We start from the raw sequence: 20,353 nt of genomic DNA, 5'->3' as shown, positions 1-20,353 counted from the left end.
CATTGGGAAAACGTTTAGGCTGCCACAAACGATTATTAAATTTAAGACCAATCTCAAATTATTTGCCCCATTAGCATCTTATGGCAGCAGCAGCATGCTGTGTAACCATCACAGCTTTTTTAACATTATGAACTAGTATACAACAGCAAAACCCAACAAAACCGTTGTGTTACAGCAGAGCAGACAGACACATGAATCATAACTAATGTTACAAGTTAAGGCAGAGCAAATTTTTAAGAATAAAATCCAAAAAAAAAAAAAAAAATGACGCTATTTGCAACATTTGGGCCTACTTCAGTGTTGGTCATCGACCAAAATAAAGTTTTCATCGGCAACGTTGTTGTAGGGCAGGTAGCATTAGAATTTAGAAAAGACATGCATCAAGCTGTGAGGACTTACCCTTTTCTTTATCTCTTTTCTCCTCTTCTTCTTTTCTTTTCTTTCTAAATTGGGCACCAGATGGCTTTGACCTTTTTTTCTCCATATTTTAGATGTTTTTGGCGTTTGTTTGGCATAAATGTCCTCACGTCACGAAGAAGACATCAAGTCCGTCGACTGAACCAACTGTCACCTTAGTGACAGCATTGTTTTGTGTTGCCATTTTTTTATTTGGGCATTTCACACAAAATTAACCCAAAAAGCAGAATATATTTTCTATACCTTTATTAAAGTGTAGGTTATAGAATGTCACCTTATGACTGACTTATAAAAAGGTTTGATGAAGTAGATTCAAACCCCCGCCCTTGTCCCCACCTAGCCACTTAATTTGGAAGCGTCCCACAATTGAACCGATTCCCCGCAGCCCCCCCCCCCCCCCCTTTCTTCACACATTTCCAGCAGGAGCGCGTGCAGCTATAGCCAGGGGCGCTGATTCGCTACATGACGGCGCAGTCGCAGTTTTTACTTTTATTTTTTTCATCAAGCCCGCGACCGTCGCCTCCCCTGAAAGATGAGCCCGCCAGGTTTTGCGCATGCGCAAACGCGGTGGCGCTCCGTGCTCCCCCCGCGCCCCCTCCCTTCTTCTTCACACACATTTGTGTCTACTTCTCAAAGACAGGAGAGCGCACAGCTGCGGGGCGAGGGCGGCGGCGCGGCCAGGTTCAGGCTGTTACAAACTCACAAACTGTGACATAAGTAAACCAATAGTGGTGCATATAATATTTTACAAGGGCTGAGCCGCCGGTGCCGCCCCCCTTCAGTTTTCCGCCCCAGGCCACCGCCCGGACGGCCCGTGCCTAGAACCGCTACTGGATGCAGCATTGGATGTGTAATTTTTTGCTGTGGCTGCCAGACAGGCGGCTGCACATGCTGGCATTTCTCACATTATCGTAGCTCACTAAAAGACTAATTTAAGGCATCACTCCCACTTTAAACTTTTTTGCCCCCACAACACGGAGTTTCCTGTCTGTTTAACTGGTGCAAGGCATTTTAGCCTAAGGAAGAAATGTGGGAAAACATGATGTAATTTATGCATTAACAAGTTCTGAGTGTGGCCAGTAGGGGGAAGCAGAGTTCAATGTTCTTCTCTATGGCTTTCAAAGAGCCACTCCAAAGAAATTTGTGTTTTGGGTGTTTGTAACTTGTTATTGTAGCATTTTTCTCATGATGGAGGAGATATTCAAATAAAATTCAGCTTAAAAAAGTATTTCATCATTGAAATCGCTGTGAATCAGGAGCAGAGGGAAAAATATGCCATTGGAAAAAGCTTGTAGCAGTGAGTTAGGTGCTACAGTTGGGGGGGCCACAAGCTCCCCGCCCTGCTGCACTGCAATACAACCACTTGCAGACAAGTAGATCCATGTACGTCTTCATTTTCCTCATTCGAGCTGGCATCTGGCTCACAGCTGTACAGCTGGATAGCTCTGATTTTGCTCGCCATTTTTGTTGCACCGCTATTTTTAGTGTGTGGGTGTGAGGGGCTGCAAGATAGCAGGTGAGAGTGTAAACAAAGGGATGATGGGAAGTCTTAGAGGGCTTATATCTGCGCCAGTGGTGCACAACTCAGAGGGAAATTTCTAATGAACTCCTGCCGCTCTGCAGAAACTATGTCCTAGAAAATTACAGGTTTTTGACAAAAAACAGCATGCTCATAATTAAACGACCATAGGGAATGTTTTTAAACTAAATCAAAAGATGATCAGAGTGGGTCTTTAGGGCGTTATCTGCTTTTCATCATACATCAAATGTGCTGAAATATTACAGAAATCACAGTGTAAACCAATAGAAAAATGATGAAAACATATTAAAAGTAAAGCTTTCAGCTATCCACGCTAAGCTCCAGATGGTCCCTTCTACAGAGTATGGGAAGTACATTTACAAATTAAAATGTAACACATGTATATTATAAGTTAATAAATAGTATTAAACCATGTCTTTTTTTTGTGACCATTTTCTTCCACATGAGGGCAATGTAGTTCTATGACATGACACAGCTCTGTACAGATGTCACTAACACATCACTCGTAAATGAGCAAACTGTTGACTTAGTAGCCATTCGCATAAACAGCATTTCCAGCTGTCAAAGTAAAATCTGCTTGCTGTCTTTTTAACAGATGTTGATAAATGCCTCACGCATGACGCTGTTTGACCCTTGATTAATCACTTGGACCACGACAGAGATTTATGTCCCCACTTCTCCTCCGCTGAGAGAGCAAAAGACCACTTAATGGTTTTTAAAAGTGACCAGGTGGTGCTGGCAGCTCACTTAAAAGCTTGAAAGAGTCAATCCAGAAACTTAATGCATTACGCCGTCTCCATTCCCTCTAAAGTTCAGTCAGCTTGCCTCACTTTTTGCAGGCAGCTTTCACATTTTCATGCCATCAATCAACTTAATTGAAGCCACTGTTCAGGGGTTTCTTCACAACTAGCAGATGAGAAATTTCAGTGCTGCTGGAAGGAAAAACCTTGAAGCAGATGACCATCAAAGTTCTTTGGTAGATGAAAACTGCCTTTTTATGGTTTTTGCTTCTTAAAAAGTAAAACTAATAAGTTGTAGATAATCATTTATGGAATGAAATATAATAGATTTTTCCTTCCTGCAAGAATGAAAATCTATGTCTGCGCAAATCTATCATGATTCTGGCCTGCTTTTTTACTTTCTCCAAAGGGTTACACATAAATTGATAGTTGTGAATGGATATTTATGGCTCTTTTTTCCTGTTGCTTTCAGCAGTTTAAAATTGTTATAAATAATAACGTTAAAATTATGTTAAAAATTAAAACGTTGCTTATAAATATTGCTTTCCATAGAGACTTGCTAAGACATTGCATTGGACAGTTCCTAAGTTGCTTAAGTTTACAAAATCCAAATCTTCTTCTCCATTTGTGTCTGTGAGTCATTAGGGAACGGCCGACTTCAGTTGAAAGTACAGTGCAGTACATTTCATGTAGGTTAGTAGGAATGAACTTGATTGAAAAAATATAGTGGCTTTTTGGGTAACTTTATATTCATAGCTTATAGCTATTTATAAATAAGCAGACTCGTCTCATTTTTGTTATGTATTCATCTATCCAACTTTTCATTTTCTAAACCTGCTGAAGTCCTTTTGGGGGCTAGTGGAATGAATTCTACTCCTAGATGAAGGTGATGTACACCCTGAACAGGTCACCACACACCCACACACACGTGTTCACACCTATAGGGGCAATTTAGAGACACCAATCAACCTATGAAGCATGATTTAGAGGAGGAAACCAGAGATCCCAGACGACGTGCAAACTCCTCACAGAAAGTTTCCAGCTGAGATTTAAACAGGTGTCTCCTTGCTGTGAGGAAAGATAGTGGCTAGGATAGGCTCCAGCATCCCTGTGACCTGAAAGGGATTAGCTGCCAATCATAAAACATGTCAGACCCCCTCCTTCTGGTTTTAAAGGTGCTACCGTGCCCACACATTAAAAAGTGAAATGGAGGGGTTGAGTTAACACGTAATAAAAGGTTGAAGGCTTTATTATTCTACTAAAAGGGACTTATACATGCTGTTTTAGGAGTTAAAGCTTCCATTATCTGAAGGAGCCCCCCCAAATAAACTTCCAGAACAGCACCACACGCTTCCAAATGTCACAGAAAAGACACTTTATTGTAAACAGTCCCCAATTAACTGCAGCATCCAACCATCTGCTGTGCAAATTTATCTCCTGTCAAAGTTGAGAAGGTCACTGTTCACTGAATCTGTTTATCATACATGTGCCCTGTTATTAACAGGTGAGATGCTTCACGTCTCTCAGTAATTGGATCCCAGAGTGTTTGTGAGTCTGTCAGTGTGTCACACTGAGGCAAAACGTGCGTCTATTTAAGTAACACTGTTTTGCTTTCACAGCTGAAGCTAAACCTCAGAGACCCTGAATGACCCCAAGAAGAATCTACAATTTGAGGCATACTGTGTAATAAATATTTAATGGACACATGTTTCAAATTTGGCTTTAGATCAAAACAGGTTTTTCAAGAACACACACTACACTGTCAAAGGTTGGTTTTTTGATTCAGTAGCCTTCAAAATAAAATCGAAAGGTAAGATTCTTGGATGCTATTGAAGGCTGTAATCTGGTAAATTAGGCATGTTGAGCTTTCGTAGAGTTTTATACAGTCAGCATCCAACATGATTTTCCAGAACTAAGACTTCTACTTTATATAAAAAACATTTAAGTATATTTAGAAGTTTTTGCATTATAATTTTTATAGTACATACAAATTTCAAAGGAGCAGGATTTTCTTTGTAAAAGGAATGGAGAATACAAACAACTGCATTTTATTTTCAGTTTATCTATAGTGTCTCCACTTAAATCAATTTATAAAACTACTTTTTCATGGGTAAAATATGACAAATTTATCTTTTTCTGAGAAGGCAAAAATAAAAGGTGACAGTTTTTGTAGCCTCAAAGTATTTATTTACTGATCCTAAATCGCCATTTCTTCTACTAATCTGCTAAAAATAATTTTCTTTGTTTTAGATTGAATCTACCTCCCTCCCTTTCAACCAAAAACTGAATAAATCCTTATTATTATTTTTCAGAGGTGTATTACTGATAATTAAAGCAAAGCTGATAATCAAAAGTAAAAAGAACAAAAAACAAGAGGTGCTGATTAATAGTTAAACAACAGAAGCTTGTTTTTGTCACAAATAGAAAAACAGAAATTTGAAATAAAGTGGCTAAACATGTCCATGGCATAAGTTCACTAACAATTTCTTATTTTTCTTTTTGAATGATATTTGTCTGCATCTACGTGGTAGCAGATTCCATCACAGTGAAACACAAGACCATATGTTCATTTCAGTTGGTTTATTCAAAAAGTCAGCTGTCCTTTCGTACATACGAATATATGCATGTATTATAAAGTGAAAGAAATTTTAAAGTTTTCATCCATTTTGAACAGCTAATCGAAGTAAACTGAAAATGGTAAATATTTACAGATTATCCAGTAATTTAAAAATAACTGAGTTTTTTTTCTTCTAACAGTCAGTAAAGTACATTATCCAAAGACAACGTGTCAGAAGACGGACAGAAATAAAGTTTTTGCTTTTTGAAAAGAAAGTGACTATTCGCACGTAATTTTTGAAATATGAGCATCCAGCTCTGAACTTTTTTCTTGGCCGCACGGACCCAGAGGACGGGTTAAGGTTAGATTACCATTGCAGTTAGGGTTAAACCACCAAATGGCCAACAAAATGCAACCTGCTATTTGCACCTAAATACATGCGAATAACTTCAGCCTTCTGGAAATGTTTTTCTTTTTAAAAAAAATCATGTTTGTCTACAGTATAGAGTTGCATTTTATATAATTAAGAATATTTTCTTCAGGTGTCGCATTTCTCCAATGATTATTATGTTAAGTCCTAGAATAAATACATGAACCAATCATTCAATAAAACACTAAATTACTGCTACAATATTACAGTATCACAGTATAAAGTACATGGAACTCGACAATGCTAGCTCACTGGCATCCTGCAGGTAAGTCTCAGTACAAAAAGCTTTCTTTTCATAGTGACATCAGACTTATTAAAACAATCAAAATGATAAAAAAATAAGACAATTTTAAAAAATGCTTTCTGATTAGATAGTTAATAGAATTCTCTTAGTTGGAAATGTTTTGATCAGTTTGTACAGGAGCTGTCTCTTTTCTGGGTCACTGCCCTGATTCATCCACAGAAACGGTGATCAGAAGGAGATGACGAAGACGAAGGTGGAGAGTCATCCATGTTTTTTCTGAGTTGGAGGATAACAGTTATGATATGCAACAACAGGCAATAATAATAATGTACAATTAAAAAGCATGTACAGGTTAAAAAAAGTACAATTTTTCTTTGCTTTAAAAAAAGTCTATCTATCTAGTGACATTAATTATGCTTTTTTAGTCTTCATACAGGGATTCCGTTAGGATTTACTTTATTTGTGCACTGTTTATGTGAGTTTCAAAAAGTTAGAACTTGAAATTTAAATCTGGATTTTTATCATAATGCAATAATTCATTCGTATGGCGTCACTGAACTTAAACCATGTCAGAAAATAATTTATTAGTGCTATGAATCCTAATTATTGAATCCATAACTCAAAGTCAAATTTCAGTTGAAGCTGTAATATCAGCCTGAACCACATGAGACACAAATCCCAATGATAACCTTTCAAGATCAAACTGGCATCAGATCTAAATGATTATCGGGCCAATGGATGCTTCGTCGGATCATTAGGCTAAAGTGGGTATCCCTGCCTTGAACGGGGCTTTGTCTCTGAGTCTGTAAACCACATTGGCCGGGATGAATGAGAATCCTCCAAACCAGCTGGCACGTAGTGTGGAGGCTCATCCTCTTCCCTTTCACTTGTCGATTCTCTGCTCACATATCTGAATACAGCAGCTTTTCCACGGCTCCTAGAGACGCATTGTGATGGGGGGTGAGGAGAAGGGCTGCCAAACAGATCCAAAGCTGAGCTAAGAGTAATTTCCAAAGGAAGCTGTGAAGAGAGGAGAAGCGCATGATTAGAATTCACATGGCAGCAAAAGCAGAGGTTAAGGAGGAACAATGGAATGTTTGCAGATCTGTCCCTTTATGAGCCCCGTGAATGGTCAGAAATACATTTCTCACATCGCGTGTGTCTGTTTGTGAAACCAAAAAGTTGATGTCCTGTGTGCGCCTCGACTGAAACGGCCTCTTCAAGCCTTGAATTCTGAGGCCGCGATTGTCCTGAATTGTCTGAATGAAACGGCATCAAACGGACCAGCGAGGAGCTGCTGCCGCTGACCTTTCTTCACGCAACACGCTGCATGTAATAATGAGGATTAATAACAATAATTTAGCCAACAGAAAAATATGGCAACCATGTTTAAGACAGCCATTGCAAACGAATATAAATGGGCATAATAGGTTTAAAAATTACGTTAGAATTAAAAGAGGACCAAAAAAAGAGACACAAATGTGTCATTATTTTGACATTTAAAAATGATATATTACAGCTTTAATTATACCCGTTTCTTAATTTTCTTGTCCTCTGAATGAGCAGCAAAGTGGTTTTCCTGGAAATGATTTAGTTTCATTCTAAAAAGTCCCAGGTGTCAGCGGGAATGCAGAAATTGAGCTTTCAGCGTTTCATTTCAGAATTAAACCCTCCTCCCCTGAGAGCAGTGGAGGACACAGCACCTGTTCCTGAATGCAGAAAAATGTAAATGGCCACCTGAGTGAACCTGAACCAGGAGCTGTCAGAGTGTTAGAAGAGCGCCAGAACACACAAGCAAACCTTGACCTGCCTCTCTAGTAAAACTTTGTTTTTTTTTCCAGCTCCTCATGAAGGCATCAGAGCTTCAGTGCAGCAGAAATTGACATAGGGAATAAAAAGCATGTGTGCTGAATTTGACCTTAAATCTGACACAGTTCATCATCTTCTCTGTCTGTCATGTTCAGACTGTCATTCAAACTACTCTTCAAGCAACACTTCATCTGACAGGGACCACACTTAATTCTGATTTGAAGTTCTACCAACATGAGCGGGACACCCAGAGGTGAAAGGTTTCCTCATGTTTCAAATGCCTTTTATGCAAGCTTTTTGCATTTCCATCACTTTTTCCCAGTTAGACAAGATTGTGACTTATAACAGAGGGCTTTGCAGAAAAGCACAACTGACTTTGATGTAAATATGACCTGTTAGAAAAGGAATAAACCAACAACCAATGACTCCACTGAAGCAGGACAGCAGATCTTCAAAGGTCTCTAAACTATAAGCTTTTTCAGATGTTTACATTTCTGTATGGTACTCTGGACTCAGAGTACTCTGCATGTCCACTACAGAAAACTTAAAGAGTTTCTTTTTTTATCAAAACCTGCTTGAAATAAAAACTGCAATGTCCAAGAAAGATAAATAAAAAGAAGAATCTTTTGCAAGTCGTAAATATTATAGACCTTTGTCTCTACAAAAATGTATCAACCACACAGGTTTTAGATGAAGATAAAGACTAAGGGAAAATTTACAAAACCTAAAAAACAAACATTCAACATTTTATGCATATCAATAAACTGTGAAGTTGTGTCAGGTTAATGTTTCAGGTTAAAGAAAAACATGTCTGATTTGGGTTTCATTTTTGTTTTCTCAATTCTTTTTATTTTCTTTTCTCTCCAAAACTTATTGTGAGATCGATATCTAATTTTTGCAAGACTGTTGCAGATGAATAAGACTTGAAAGGTGGTGTGACAGCTCAGCTAAATCTACCAAACAGTAAGCATATGAGGAGAATCATTCATGGAGAAAAAGTGTGTGGCTGCAAAGCCTTGATGTGCATCAGTTACTGTGTAAATCCAACATTTTCTGCTCTCTTGCTGTTATCTTTCTGATTTTCATTTTCAATTCCTCTACAAATGCACTTTACTTTAAGAGATTTGTACAGTTTTAGGACATTCAATTGATAAAAAATCAATACTAAGGGAAAGTTACAAGTGCATTTTAGAAACAGGAAAATAATAATTCAGGCCATTTAACGATTGTTGTACCTAAAAGACCGGGATCAAAGAACAAAAAAATGTCTGGCACAGCGAATGGTATTTATGTATTCTTCAACTACAATGTTATTAAAATTAAATGTTTCAGTCAAGACTTTCATTTTTCCCCTCATTTGCTGCTTTTCCCCTTTCTTCTGGCTCTTTTTACTCATTTCATTGAAAATTGAAGCATCAATTTAATCTCTCCTTCATCCCTTCCCACCTTGTCGTGTACTTTTATCATCCCACAACAGCCTGCAGCTCAGTGAAAATCAGGTGTTTAATGAGGCCACATAATTAGCTTGCCCTTATAGCTCCGAGACAGCACCTGATGAACTGAGAAATTGCATTTGCACTTACAATTAATGGAGGTTCCCAATAGCAATTTCATTCTTTCTCCTTACTAATCAATTGCATTGCACCTTGAATTTAATGCCATTAAAAATGCAGTTGTTTGGTTCAAGAGTTAAGCATTTTGCCAACTATGTCTAAAATGTATCTAAAGTTTGTACACACTAAGCTTGTTGATTAAAAGTTCTTGTAGAGGAAAAAAAGAAAAGGATGCAGGAAAAATCACTGATCATGCAAAATAAAGAACTTGACTAAACTAGTACTGGATAATAGGATCAGCACTAAATCAGAAACAGGAAAAGACTGATGGGGAATTGGATGTGTGGTCATGTACATAACCCGTAACAAAAAGGAAGATTCTACAAAAAAAATGAATAAAAAAGAGGAAAACAAAACAAAAATTTACATCAATAAACAGAAAAGTGTATTTAGTGTGTTTAGAAACTCCACAAAAGTAAGAGGGAGTCAAAGAAAATGTCCCAAAAGGTGAACTAAAATTAGGGATGGGCAATATATCGGTGCCAGTATTGGTATTGGCCAATATTTGTTTACCGGTAATTGAGACAATATCCGTCCAGTTTTAAAAAATCTACTGTTATTCTTCCGACTGTTTTCAGAAACACTTTATTTTTAAATGTATTCTTGTTCCTAATAGATTGGGAAGCTTATATTCACAGTATTAGTCAGTAATTGAATGTTTTCAGGTAAATGTTATTTTTGATAGGGATACATGTTGTTTCTAATAGATCTTTGGCAATAGGGATATTATGGTTTACAGTTATGTCCAATATTCAATAAATGGTCTGAATGCTTTCAGATATATTTACATTAAAGTTTTAAAGTAATACTTGATCCCATGAATAATCTTTCCTGTATGTTAAGAAGGTAAAGTACAATGTGATTGTTCAGTAAAACAAAAGTTATACGTCGGTATCGGCAAATATTGGCTATCAGCCACAGTTGCAGGGGAAATATCAGTATCGGCTGGGAAAAAAGATATTGGCCCATCCCTAACTAAAATATTCCAAACACGTCTTCCCTTATAATTTACAACATATGTCATGAACCCATACTAACAATTCATTTGATTAGGAAAAAGACTTTGATTTTCAGAATCTTGAAGTGTTTTGTAGGTAGATCAAAATATTGTTTGGTTTGTCAGTGCCTCCATGCTGGTCCAAGACATAAGGTCGTAGAAAGGTTAGTACACACAATGCGTATTTGTCTGAGTAACTTACCTCAAAGCTGTCTGTGGTGGGAAGGAATGTGAAGAAAACCAAACAATAACAGTGTCAGCAACATGCATTCACAGAAAGCTACACTGTAAGCTTCTCAATGAGACAAAGATGGACGACATATTTGATGTCACTGGTAATCAAAATTGAATACTTTTAATGATTTTGCAAACACTTGTTAAATTGAGTTTGGACTTTTGTTCACTTTGATAGCTCATTACCTTTAATGTCAGCAGAAAAGAAACAAATGAAGGAAAGGTAAAACAATCCTCTGAAACAAGTTAAGAGAAGACCAGTGAATGGAGACTGCACAGCCGTATTCACTAATGACATTCAAAGGCGGTGGAGACCTTCCATCAGCCAAAATGTAAACCAAAAGATTTTGAATGTTGCTGTCCAAGGAAAACACATCATCCCTCATTGTAACTTCTTCCCACCAGTGGTAAGCTAAATATTTATCATTTTGCTTCATCTTTATAACAGCCTAACAGCCCACACAGACATGCAAACTCTGAAATACTGTGCCACGACTACTTACTTCTGCTAAGGAGCTGCAGGTTGCGGACTTCTTCTCTGACCTGTAGCTGGAGGACTTGTTGGAGAACCTCCTGTCGCAGAGACTCCTGGACAATTCCCATCCTCTCTAGCTTTTCCCCATTTAGGCGCAATAACGCTCGTCCTGTTGGGAAGAACTGTGAGTCAGTAAAGTTTCTCCAACCACTTGTTGATAAGTCACTTTCGCAAAGATTTCATCCATAAAAAAGGAATTTTCATTTTTTCCTTGCTAGCAAACTGTAAGTCCTGAGAAAGACAAAATTATGATAAAGGTATTTTTTTTATTAATAAATCTTGGACTGACTACCTGCTTGGGTTTTCACAATACAGCACAAATGGTGCAATGACCCTACAAGTATCTAAACATCCCAAAAATCAAGTAATTGCTTTTGAGCATGCGTGGTTGGTTATCAGGTATCCAGATAAAAATTTAAAGGCTGAATGGATAGTTTTTTATTTAGCACCATTTTAATTTTATTTTATCCAAATACTGAACAACATGCATCGATTACATTTACGTAATATAAAAAGGAAAAAGCAGCTTTAACCCATGTGCTTTACAAATGGTGGAGCACATTTAGAAAACATTATTACAATTATTGATTTGTGTAACTCCCTTAAGGCAATCTACGCAGCAGATTTTTGATTTAGTCTTGGTCGGGTAATTAAAACATTAATAAGCTCCATAAATTTAATTTGATGTTTTGGTCATCAGAATCAGGTAAGACTTGAGTTCTTGGTGTTTTCCGAGACTTTAAAAAACAGAAAGTTTCCAGATTTACCATGTAAGATTGTGTTGTAAAGACAGTCCTTTTCTTTTGCATTTGCTGATTTTTACAGACGTTGAATCAAATTTACCAACATTGCTACTTTTGGTGTTTATTTCCCGGAGACAGATCCTACGTTTTTTTTGTTTAAATAATAAATCCACCTTAAGGGTAGGCATTTAGCAGGAAAAAAATACAATACTATCAGCAGACAAACACAGTGCCACCATGAAGGTCATGTAAAGCTGTTTCTTAAGCCACTTGCAGACATCCTGTTGAGTCCACAGCACCACAGGTTTAGACAAAGTGGACACTATAGGACTGGATTGGTAAAAAGTTTCTGTCTCTATGTCTCTCACTCCTACATGTTGTTTTTCTGAGTGTACCTTTAGTTTTGGTATAACAAAGCACAAGTAGCCCTGTTCCAGTACGCTGAGAAACACTTGTCATTTTTTACTTGTCAGTAAAAATACTTTGTTTGTTCAAAAAGGAAACTGCGAAGGCAACCCTTCAAAAAGCAGTAGTTATTAGGGTTCCTCTTTCATGTTCCATCTCTTTGAGATGTAATTTAAAGCTTTCTCTGGAGCTGCAAAGAGTAAATGAGGACGGCGCTGCCCGCCAGCCAGATAGCTTGGAACAATCAACACGATTGTTACCTTGGATAGGTGTAGCTTGGATAAAAATCTATCGCAAACCAGTTAGCTTTCACAATAGCTGAATAATTGGTGTGTGTTTGATTGTGTGTGCAATTTTCTGTACATGCTTAAAAAGCAAACCATTTGCTGCTTCATTCAAGTCCAGGTGCTCTCTGTGTCCAGCACTTTTTATGACAGTATGATCATTTTGCATTCACTTTGTGTGCCCCTTGTGTGTGCTTCTGTCTGCCTTTTTTGTGTACATTTGTCAACCTCTTCACCTCATCCCCAACAAAAGCCCTGTCATGTGTGCCTTCCAAGATCCCCGCCAGCGTGTCCTAGAAAAGCCCCTGCCCTTGCTATGGGAATGTGTGCCAGTATGTGTGTGTGTGTGTGTGTGGGTACAAACGAGACAAAGCCAATGAATGGAGCACAAATCAATTCACTTCAGACGGCCTTAATACAACTCCTAATAATTGCCTACGGATAGGGAAAGTATGCTGTCAGAGGGAGAACAGAGACACAAAAACAAAAACCTGTTTCAGTGAAGATCGCTTCACTCAATTTGGCTTCAAAATAAATAGCTTATTACCGATGCCTGCGGGCAAATGGAAAGCAGTGATGCCTTGGCTAGGACAATAATAACTACTGAAGAAGGCTGAAATGCAATCCTATAGGGAGGAAAGTAGACATCCTTTTAAAGTATTATTTTTAACTGCCTTATTTAAAACTCACTTGGTTTAAGTTGGCAAAAAGAGACTCACAAAAAGCTATATATGTCTACAAGCTTGCTACACAAAACTACAAAAGCAATGTCCACCTCTAAAGCCATATTTACAATTTAGCTAGCCTTTACTTTATCCCACATCCACTATGGATTCTTTTCTAAATACAGCTGATATAAAGCTTTTTTAAGCTGCAGAATCATTATCAAGATAGAAAAACAGAAATTAATAATTTAATGTACCGTATCGTTATAGGTAACACCTTTATTCAAAGGAGCAATTGTACTAGAAGAGCACAGAAGAAAACAGCCGGCAAGGGCAGGACAATGTAAAGGAAGACACATTGTGATAGCTGGACTGTCTGAAGACCCTTGCAAAGATACAAAGACTGACATTCACTTTTCGGTCACTGAATTAACATGACACAGGCTCATAATATCGCAACACTCAGCTACATAAACCCTATTCAGACATCACTGCACAAGAACCCAGAAGCTAATGACAAGAGATAAAACGGAATCCAGAGAGATATGAGCAGATGAATCAGATCTCATCTGATTCTCATTTGTTTTCCTGTATACATAAATAGAAACGATCAAGAGTGCAGCTTTCTGACAGTGGTTAGATTGTTAACCCTAAAGCCACTGTGTGGCCATGAAGCATGTGTTTTTAAGCGTCTGTGTGCACACAAATGCAGTTAAGTGGTTACAGAGCCTGCAGCACAAAAAAAATCTATTCTGCTGATACAGAGACTGTTCTTCTGGTCCCGCTGGGAATATGTCTGATTCTATCTGTTCAAGTGTCTTTCTACATACTTGTTTTGTCTGTGCTTTTTTGTGGACTGGACTGGATAAATACATATAAGACACAATGAGCTGCAATTTTGCTGTATATTTACCCATCATCATAAAAAATTCATATTTTTCATTGACATGAACATCTTTAATCTTTTCTTTACAGAAATTTCAGCATTAACCTTGTTTCTAGTTAAACAAAGAAAAAAAAGCCACATAGAAAATAGACGTGTTACATTAAAGAAATGTTTTGATTTAACAACTTTTCTTAATTCACCTCTCCTACAGTATTTAATTCCCATAGAGTTTCCAACAAAAGCAAGCCATTGTTTTGCTGCCATGTTTTCACACCTTCTTTATCAGTCTTGACCAAAGACTTTTATTCTACATAATATAAAAACTGCTCGGAATTTTTCACCAATCAAATCTGAATATAGGAGTCTCATCTCTCTCATTTTTTGATTAAAAACCAATTATTTTTAAGCTGGATCAAATCAGTTTATTCACTAGATACAATGTTACTCCGGTTAGGCTAATAAGTACTTTTAGTGCAACCACTTTAACTTGTTATAAACTTTGTCATAACTAAGATGTACATTTTTTGATCAAGTCATGCTCATGCATTTATTCTTGGGCACCTGTGATGGCGTGATGGGAAAAGGCCTCTACATAGGTCAGGTAGTTGTGAGGACAGTGTTTCTTAAGCCACTTGCAGACATCCTGTTGAGTCCACAGCACCACAGGTTTAGACAAAGTGGACAGCGTAGGACTGGTGTGGTAAACAGTGAAGGCTTCACCTGGATGCAGCTGAAACAGAAGAAACACAAGCTTAAGGTTAGGCAATTTTTTCTTTTACAGTTTCAAAAGTGAACTCGAAACATTTGTTCAATTTCACTATAAATCCAGAAAAATATGTTTTTCTTCTATTCCCCCCAAAAATCACTTTTAGTTATCTAGTGAACCAGAAGTACGGTTGGAGATTCAATTCTCTCGTGCACAGAAAAGCGGCTTAAAAAAAGCTTCTTCAATATTTTGTTTATTTGTCAATCTATATTTAAATTTGAAGAATTCTCTGCTGATGTAAACTTGCTTTTTTACATAAATATGTGATTTAAATGACCCTACATATTACAAAAGTATTCTTCATAGTGTGTTCTCTTCATGCCATACACTATCCACTTGGTGCAGATGCTGACAGCGTTCTTACAGTATAGTACAGGTTTAGCCAATCATATTTTAACTAGCTTGTGCTGTCAGGTTCTACCAAAACTGCCGGAGGTCTTCAGAATCCCCATTGCAAAGAGCGGAGGCTGACAGTTGCTGTAGTCAATCTTGAGATTTTGGTGTGACAGCAAGGCCGCCTAAAGGACATTACACCAAGCGTCATATGATTGAATAAGGAACTTGTGAAAGGGTGTATTACAATGTGGGAGTTCACATTTTCTCTTGTTTTGTACCATGTTGTAGTAATAATTACTAACAAACTGGGTTTGTTAGTAGTTTTGTTGTTTTTGCTGGTTTCTGTGTGGTTTTATGAGCCTCGATTGGATGTTGATGATATTGTGTGATCAGTATAAAATGACTGTATAATGACGTCACTGCTGTCTAAGTGCAGAAATAAACTAATTAGCACAATGAACTCAAATATACCTTGGAATGTTTGTGAGCATAAGGTTTCAAAAGCTTGTAGGCATTCAAGGGCAAACAGATGCTGCTTGATTTAACTAAGGAAGCACACTTTCACATTCTGACTCAGAGGGACAGATGTGCAGAACAGAACAGAGGCTTTTCAGCATTTGTGCATGTTTTTTTTCACCTTTATTCTCCAAGTTTTAGAATCAAAGCTTTTGCTGGCGCATAAATGTCAGAAAAACAACTTACTTCACAGGTATTAAAAATAATGTGTAAATACTTTCAGTCTTTGACTGTCGCTTTAATGAGCCCCAATTATCTTGATCAGTTTCTATTTTACACAATGGTAATACTTTTTAAAGCTATTTTTGCTTCTTTTTTTTATTACACACATACTTTCATCCTTGTTAAGCACTTAAAGCACATTAAAAAACAAATTAAAGGGTTTTTCCCAGTGCGGGACTTTAGTGTGGGTGAGAAAAGATACAATCTATTTTTTATCTGTTACAGCTGATTCAGGTTTTTACATCTTTCTGATCGTCATGTTGATCTAAATTATAGAGATTTTAAATCGAACATTAGTGAAGACAGCCAAAATATATGTTAAACATATTAAAGGTAAATTAAAAAAATATGCAGTTTTAGGTTTTCCTATACTGACATAAAGACAACTGGTAATGTTTTGGCCTTAAAAAAGCTGAAGAATTTTAAGGCGAGATTTTTGATTAAAAATTTGGAATAAAAATATTTTTTTTACAGAAGAGCTAGTCCACACTGCCCTTGGCAATGTGCATTGAAGCGGGCACTTTCAATGATAAGTCAATGTAAACGCCTGTAAATTAATGTTTTAGGCTTCGAAACTGTTCTGTTAACGCGTAGCTATGCAAGTTTCTACAACTGTTTTTGGGCTCTACGCACCCAACGTGTCATTGACTGCAAGTTGAAAGTCAAACTAGGTAGAACTTTGACCAATCAGGGAATCAGATTTGTTAGTGACGTATGGATTGCATCACTTTTAATTAATGGATGTTTGAAGATTTATCGCGGAGGAGAATTTAATAATTGCCCGGCTAGAATCGTATGGCACCAAGTCATATATCGGAATAGAGCTGTGAAAGAAAGTCCCTGGGACACGATTCACAAGATTTGCTCTGCTTTGACATTTTTGCAGCAAGCCTCTTTCAACTGTAGGTGGCAGACATGCATTAGTAAACAGTAGAAGAAGAAGCCCCTCCCTGCTTGTCCAGTGTGAACACCATGGGCTAAATGGGCATTTAAGAACCTGTGTTTGGTGCGTTCTTGAACATACGTCACATGCCTGGTGTGCGTAGCTTGAGAGCCAAAACTACTGCATTCAACAATTAAAAAGGAAAACTAAAAAGGACTCCATTTGTAATAACTTTTTAATTTAAGATTTAGTTTGATGAACAATTAGTAAATATAAAGAGAGGCAAATAAGGCCAAAAATATATATACGTATTTACATTTGCGATAGTTAACTACACAGACTATAATCCATTTATCCATCCATTCATTGTCTGTCAATCTGGGGTTTAGGTCAGGGGTCAGCAGTCTCAGTAAAGACGTCCAGAACCACCTCCCCCCATTCCCCCTTTTACAGCTTTTCCTGCAGGATACCTAGGAATTCCCTGGTCAGCCCAGATATATGATCAAAACAGTACAATCAATACAAACACACAAACAAAAGCAAAGAAACCCAACAAATGCACAAATGTTTATTCAAAATCCCTACTTTTTCCAGATGAAAAAAGAGATAACTCTCTCATCCCTGCCTCTGTAATGATGAGTGCAGGCTTAGCATAAGCTCCTCTCAAACATGAATCTCCTTCCATTAACCTGATGGAAACAGGAGGAGTCAGCTCTATGTCAGCAGCTGTATGTTGTTGGGCCTGACAGGATGCTTTCATCTGGAAATTGCAGCAGTGATCTCTATAGGTTTTGGTCAGAACTCCCCCTTTCCACAAATCCCCAAGTTTGAGCTGTATCCAGTCACATCCACATGCTGGGTAATATGGCACATAATCCTCTATTTGTGGATGTCCAAATGGTTGTGACATAGCAGAAGTGGCATTACCAAATGTTAGCATGCAAAGACATTTTTTCCCCCCATCAACATGGGTTTAGTACTAAAATTATTCTCACAGGAAAACAGCTGGATCATCTGAATAGGTTGGGGGTTTTATGTCAGTTGAGAGCTGCTGCTCAGCTGAGTTCATTCCAGAATTCACTGCAACATCTTAAAGTCATCTTCCAAGTGGAATATGCTTTCTTTATGTCATTTGCAGTATATGGAACTGACACAGTGCACTAAGAATGACTGAATGAATGAAAATTTATAGTTACTTAACTTTATTTAAAAAAAGAAATAAACTTAAATTAATTTAGAGTCGTATAGTTTTCTTTAATGATTATTTGCCTATTAATTAATCTCAACCCATGTATGTCAATACTTCACAAACTTCTTTAAAAATATATATTCTATTCTTTCAGCTAAAGTGATCACTGCCATAATTTAGGATCTGGAAAAAGTATCTTTTTTGGTATAATTGTGTTTAAACTAAATCTTTGAGACAAACTTTTTCAATCAGCCACCATAGCTAAAAGAGAAGCTTTTACTTTGTAAATATAGCAACTTAATGGCTTAATGGGAAAACAAGAAAGAAAAGGGAAAGAATTATTTTTTTATAATATAAAAACAAATGAAATATGTAAGCCATATTTGCCTATCAGAAATACATAATTATATTGAGATGCATTTATTCTTCTAAACAAGGTTTCAAATCTCTACATATGTATCTTCAAAAAGGACAAGAACACAGAGTAAAGAGATTAAAAAACACTGAGTTTGAATTAAAATCTTCTTGTAAATTTCAGAGTAACTAAATCAAATGATCTTGAGTGCAATTATTTGTTTTAATTCAATGGAACAGATTCTTCCTGGAAAGAATCTAAACAAACGAGCAGCAATGACGACAAGAAACTAAGGAGAACACGGGCAAAAAATGACAAAAAAGAGACAGAAGAGAGAGAAAGGGGGAGTTGGCTCCTCTTTGTGTGAATAATGGCCTTCATCATCAAAAAGCCAGACGGAAGGGAAAAGGAATGATAGCTTCCAATCATCCCTCCGTCTCCTTTCTTTCCTTCCTTGCTCTTCTCGCTCCATTTGTGGCCATCCATCAGACTCTATCTCCTCTAGCCAGTTCTATCTGCCCCTGCTCACCCTTTACTTCCTGCCTTTTCCTCTTGAGACCTACTTCTGTCCAGCTGGAGGAGGTCTCTCATTTGTTATGTACAGAAGGGGGGCGGGGGGGCATGATGAAGATGGAGGCTTTATATGGAGCACAAGTCGATGAGGGATAATGACAGACAGAAGAGATAAAATGCGAATAAATAAAGGTGCAAAGATGTTCTTAGTGCTTAGATGAAATGGATTAAAATAAAGGTATTTGAGCAACTCCTTTGATACTTGCTTGCTGGATAAAAGGCAACCTTTTAAAAGTTGATAGATTAGCCTATAAATGCAGTCAAGCAAAAAAAAGTATTTCTCTGTGTTTCTTTAAGGCTATTAAAGTCAATTTGTTGAAAAAAATTCATTGAGAAACCTTTAAACACTATTTGGTCAGTACTTGTCTGATAGTTGATGTACATATTTTCATAGCAATCTGAGCAACAATGTTTTACTTATTTATTTGGAAATAAACTTTTAGTCTTTTGTGAATAATTCACCAGTTCTTTCTCTTCCTTAATTTTAAATATTCTGCTTGTTGCTTTAAAATTGTTTAGGAGTGAATAATGAATGAAAAACATCTCAGGTCAAGCTGTGTTTCTAAATTTCTAACTATATCCAAGTAATACTAATAAATGATTAACCCCTGAGCACCTTACTGTTCTGCTTGACCCTACCTTAACGGGATAATTGGAAACATAATTAAAACAAAAGAGATTAAAAAAAGAAATGAAATAATAGTAGTTGTAACATCTCCAACTCCAGCAGTTGGAGGCTGTTCCTGTATTGGTGCCATCTGTCTTCCTTCCTTTCCTCTAATAGGGAGTTAGCAGCTCATGAAGTAAACAACTCATAAAGCTGTTTTTGAGAGGAAACCCTGCAGCCTGCTAGCAAACAATGTAGATATCCACTGAAGTATAAATGCATAGTCAGAAATCTAGGGAGTTCTGTTGAAGAAAAGGCTGTGCTTTGAAAATCAACCCTTTTCTTGTCTGTGCCACTGAAGAATTATTCAGCTTTTCTTGCTACAAAAAATTGGCTTTGATGCTTTTGTAGAAAAAAAAAACCTATCCTTTAAAAAACAAAAGGGTAACTTGAAAATCACAGAGAACAACACCAAGCAACCAAAAATAAAACCTATTAACTAAAAAGTTAGAGGTACATGTAATTCTTTTTTTATAAGAAGTATCTTTAGTTATAACACAGTGGAATTACTCTGACAAAAGATGAAGTGATGTTCTATCCTCAGCTCAACAGGATGGCATTGTCATGTTCGTTGCTTTTCATTGTTTGTTGCTTTTTGTTACTTTATTTTTCCGCACTATAAGGCACACTCAAAAGCCGTAATATTTTTTAATCACCCTATAAATGGATAATTCTGGTTGTTCCTGAAGCAATTTTGAGACATGCAGTGTGCTTTGTCAAAATGTGAGTCTTTCTTCAACGAGTTGC

The 20,353-nt window shown here is 37.1% G+C and overlaps 1 protein-coding gene across 4 annotated transcripts in view; it reads right to left on the bottom strand.

The window, feature by feature from the left end:
* Positions 1-5,262: 5,262 nt before the first annotated feature.
* Positions 5,263-20,353, bottom strand: part of samd10 (sterile alpha motif domain containing 10) — a 55,810-nt gene continuing 40,719 nt past the window's right edge. For 2 of the 4 annotated variants that reach the window (XM_020704716.1, XM_020704715.2), the window contains exons 3-6: positions 14,661-14,829; positions 11,085-11,225; positions 10,550-10,560; positions 5,263-6,948 (exon numbers count right to left, since the gene is read on the bottom strand). In XM_020704716.1, coding sequence (XP_020560375.1) covers positions 6,688-6,948; positions 10,550-10,560; positions 11,085-11,225; positions 14,661-14,829 — 582 coding nt within the window. In that variant the 3' untranslated portion in view covers positions 5,263-6,687. The remainder of the gene's footprint in view (positions 6,949-10,549; positions 10,561-11,084; positions 11,226-14,660; positions 14,830-20,353) is intronic. The other 2 variants (XM_004070506.3, XM_011477209.2) reach the window with 2 other exon arrangements.

This window comes from Oryzias latipes, chromosome 7 (assembly GCF_002234675.1).
Source record: "Oryzias latipes chromosome 7, ASM223467v1".
In the NCBI taxonomy this organism is placed as follows: Eukaryota; Metazoa; Chordata; class Actinopteri; order Beloniformes; family Adrianichthyidae; genus Oryzias; species Oryzias latipes.
The sequence above is the reverse complement of the archived record's forward strand: the minus strand, read 5'-3'. Positions and strand labels throughout refer to the sequence as shown.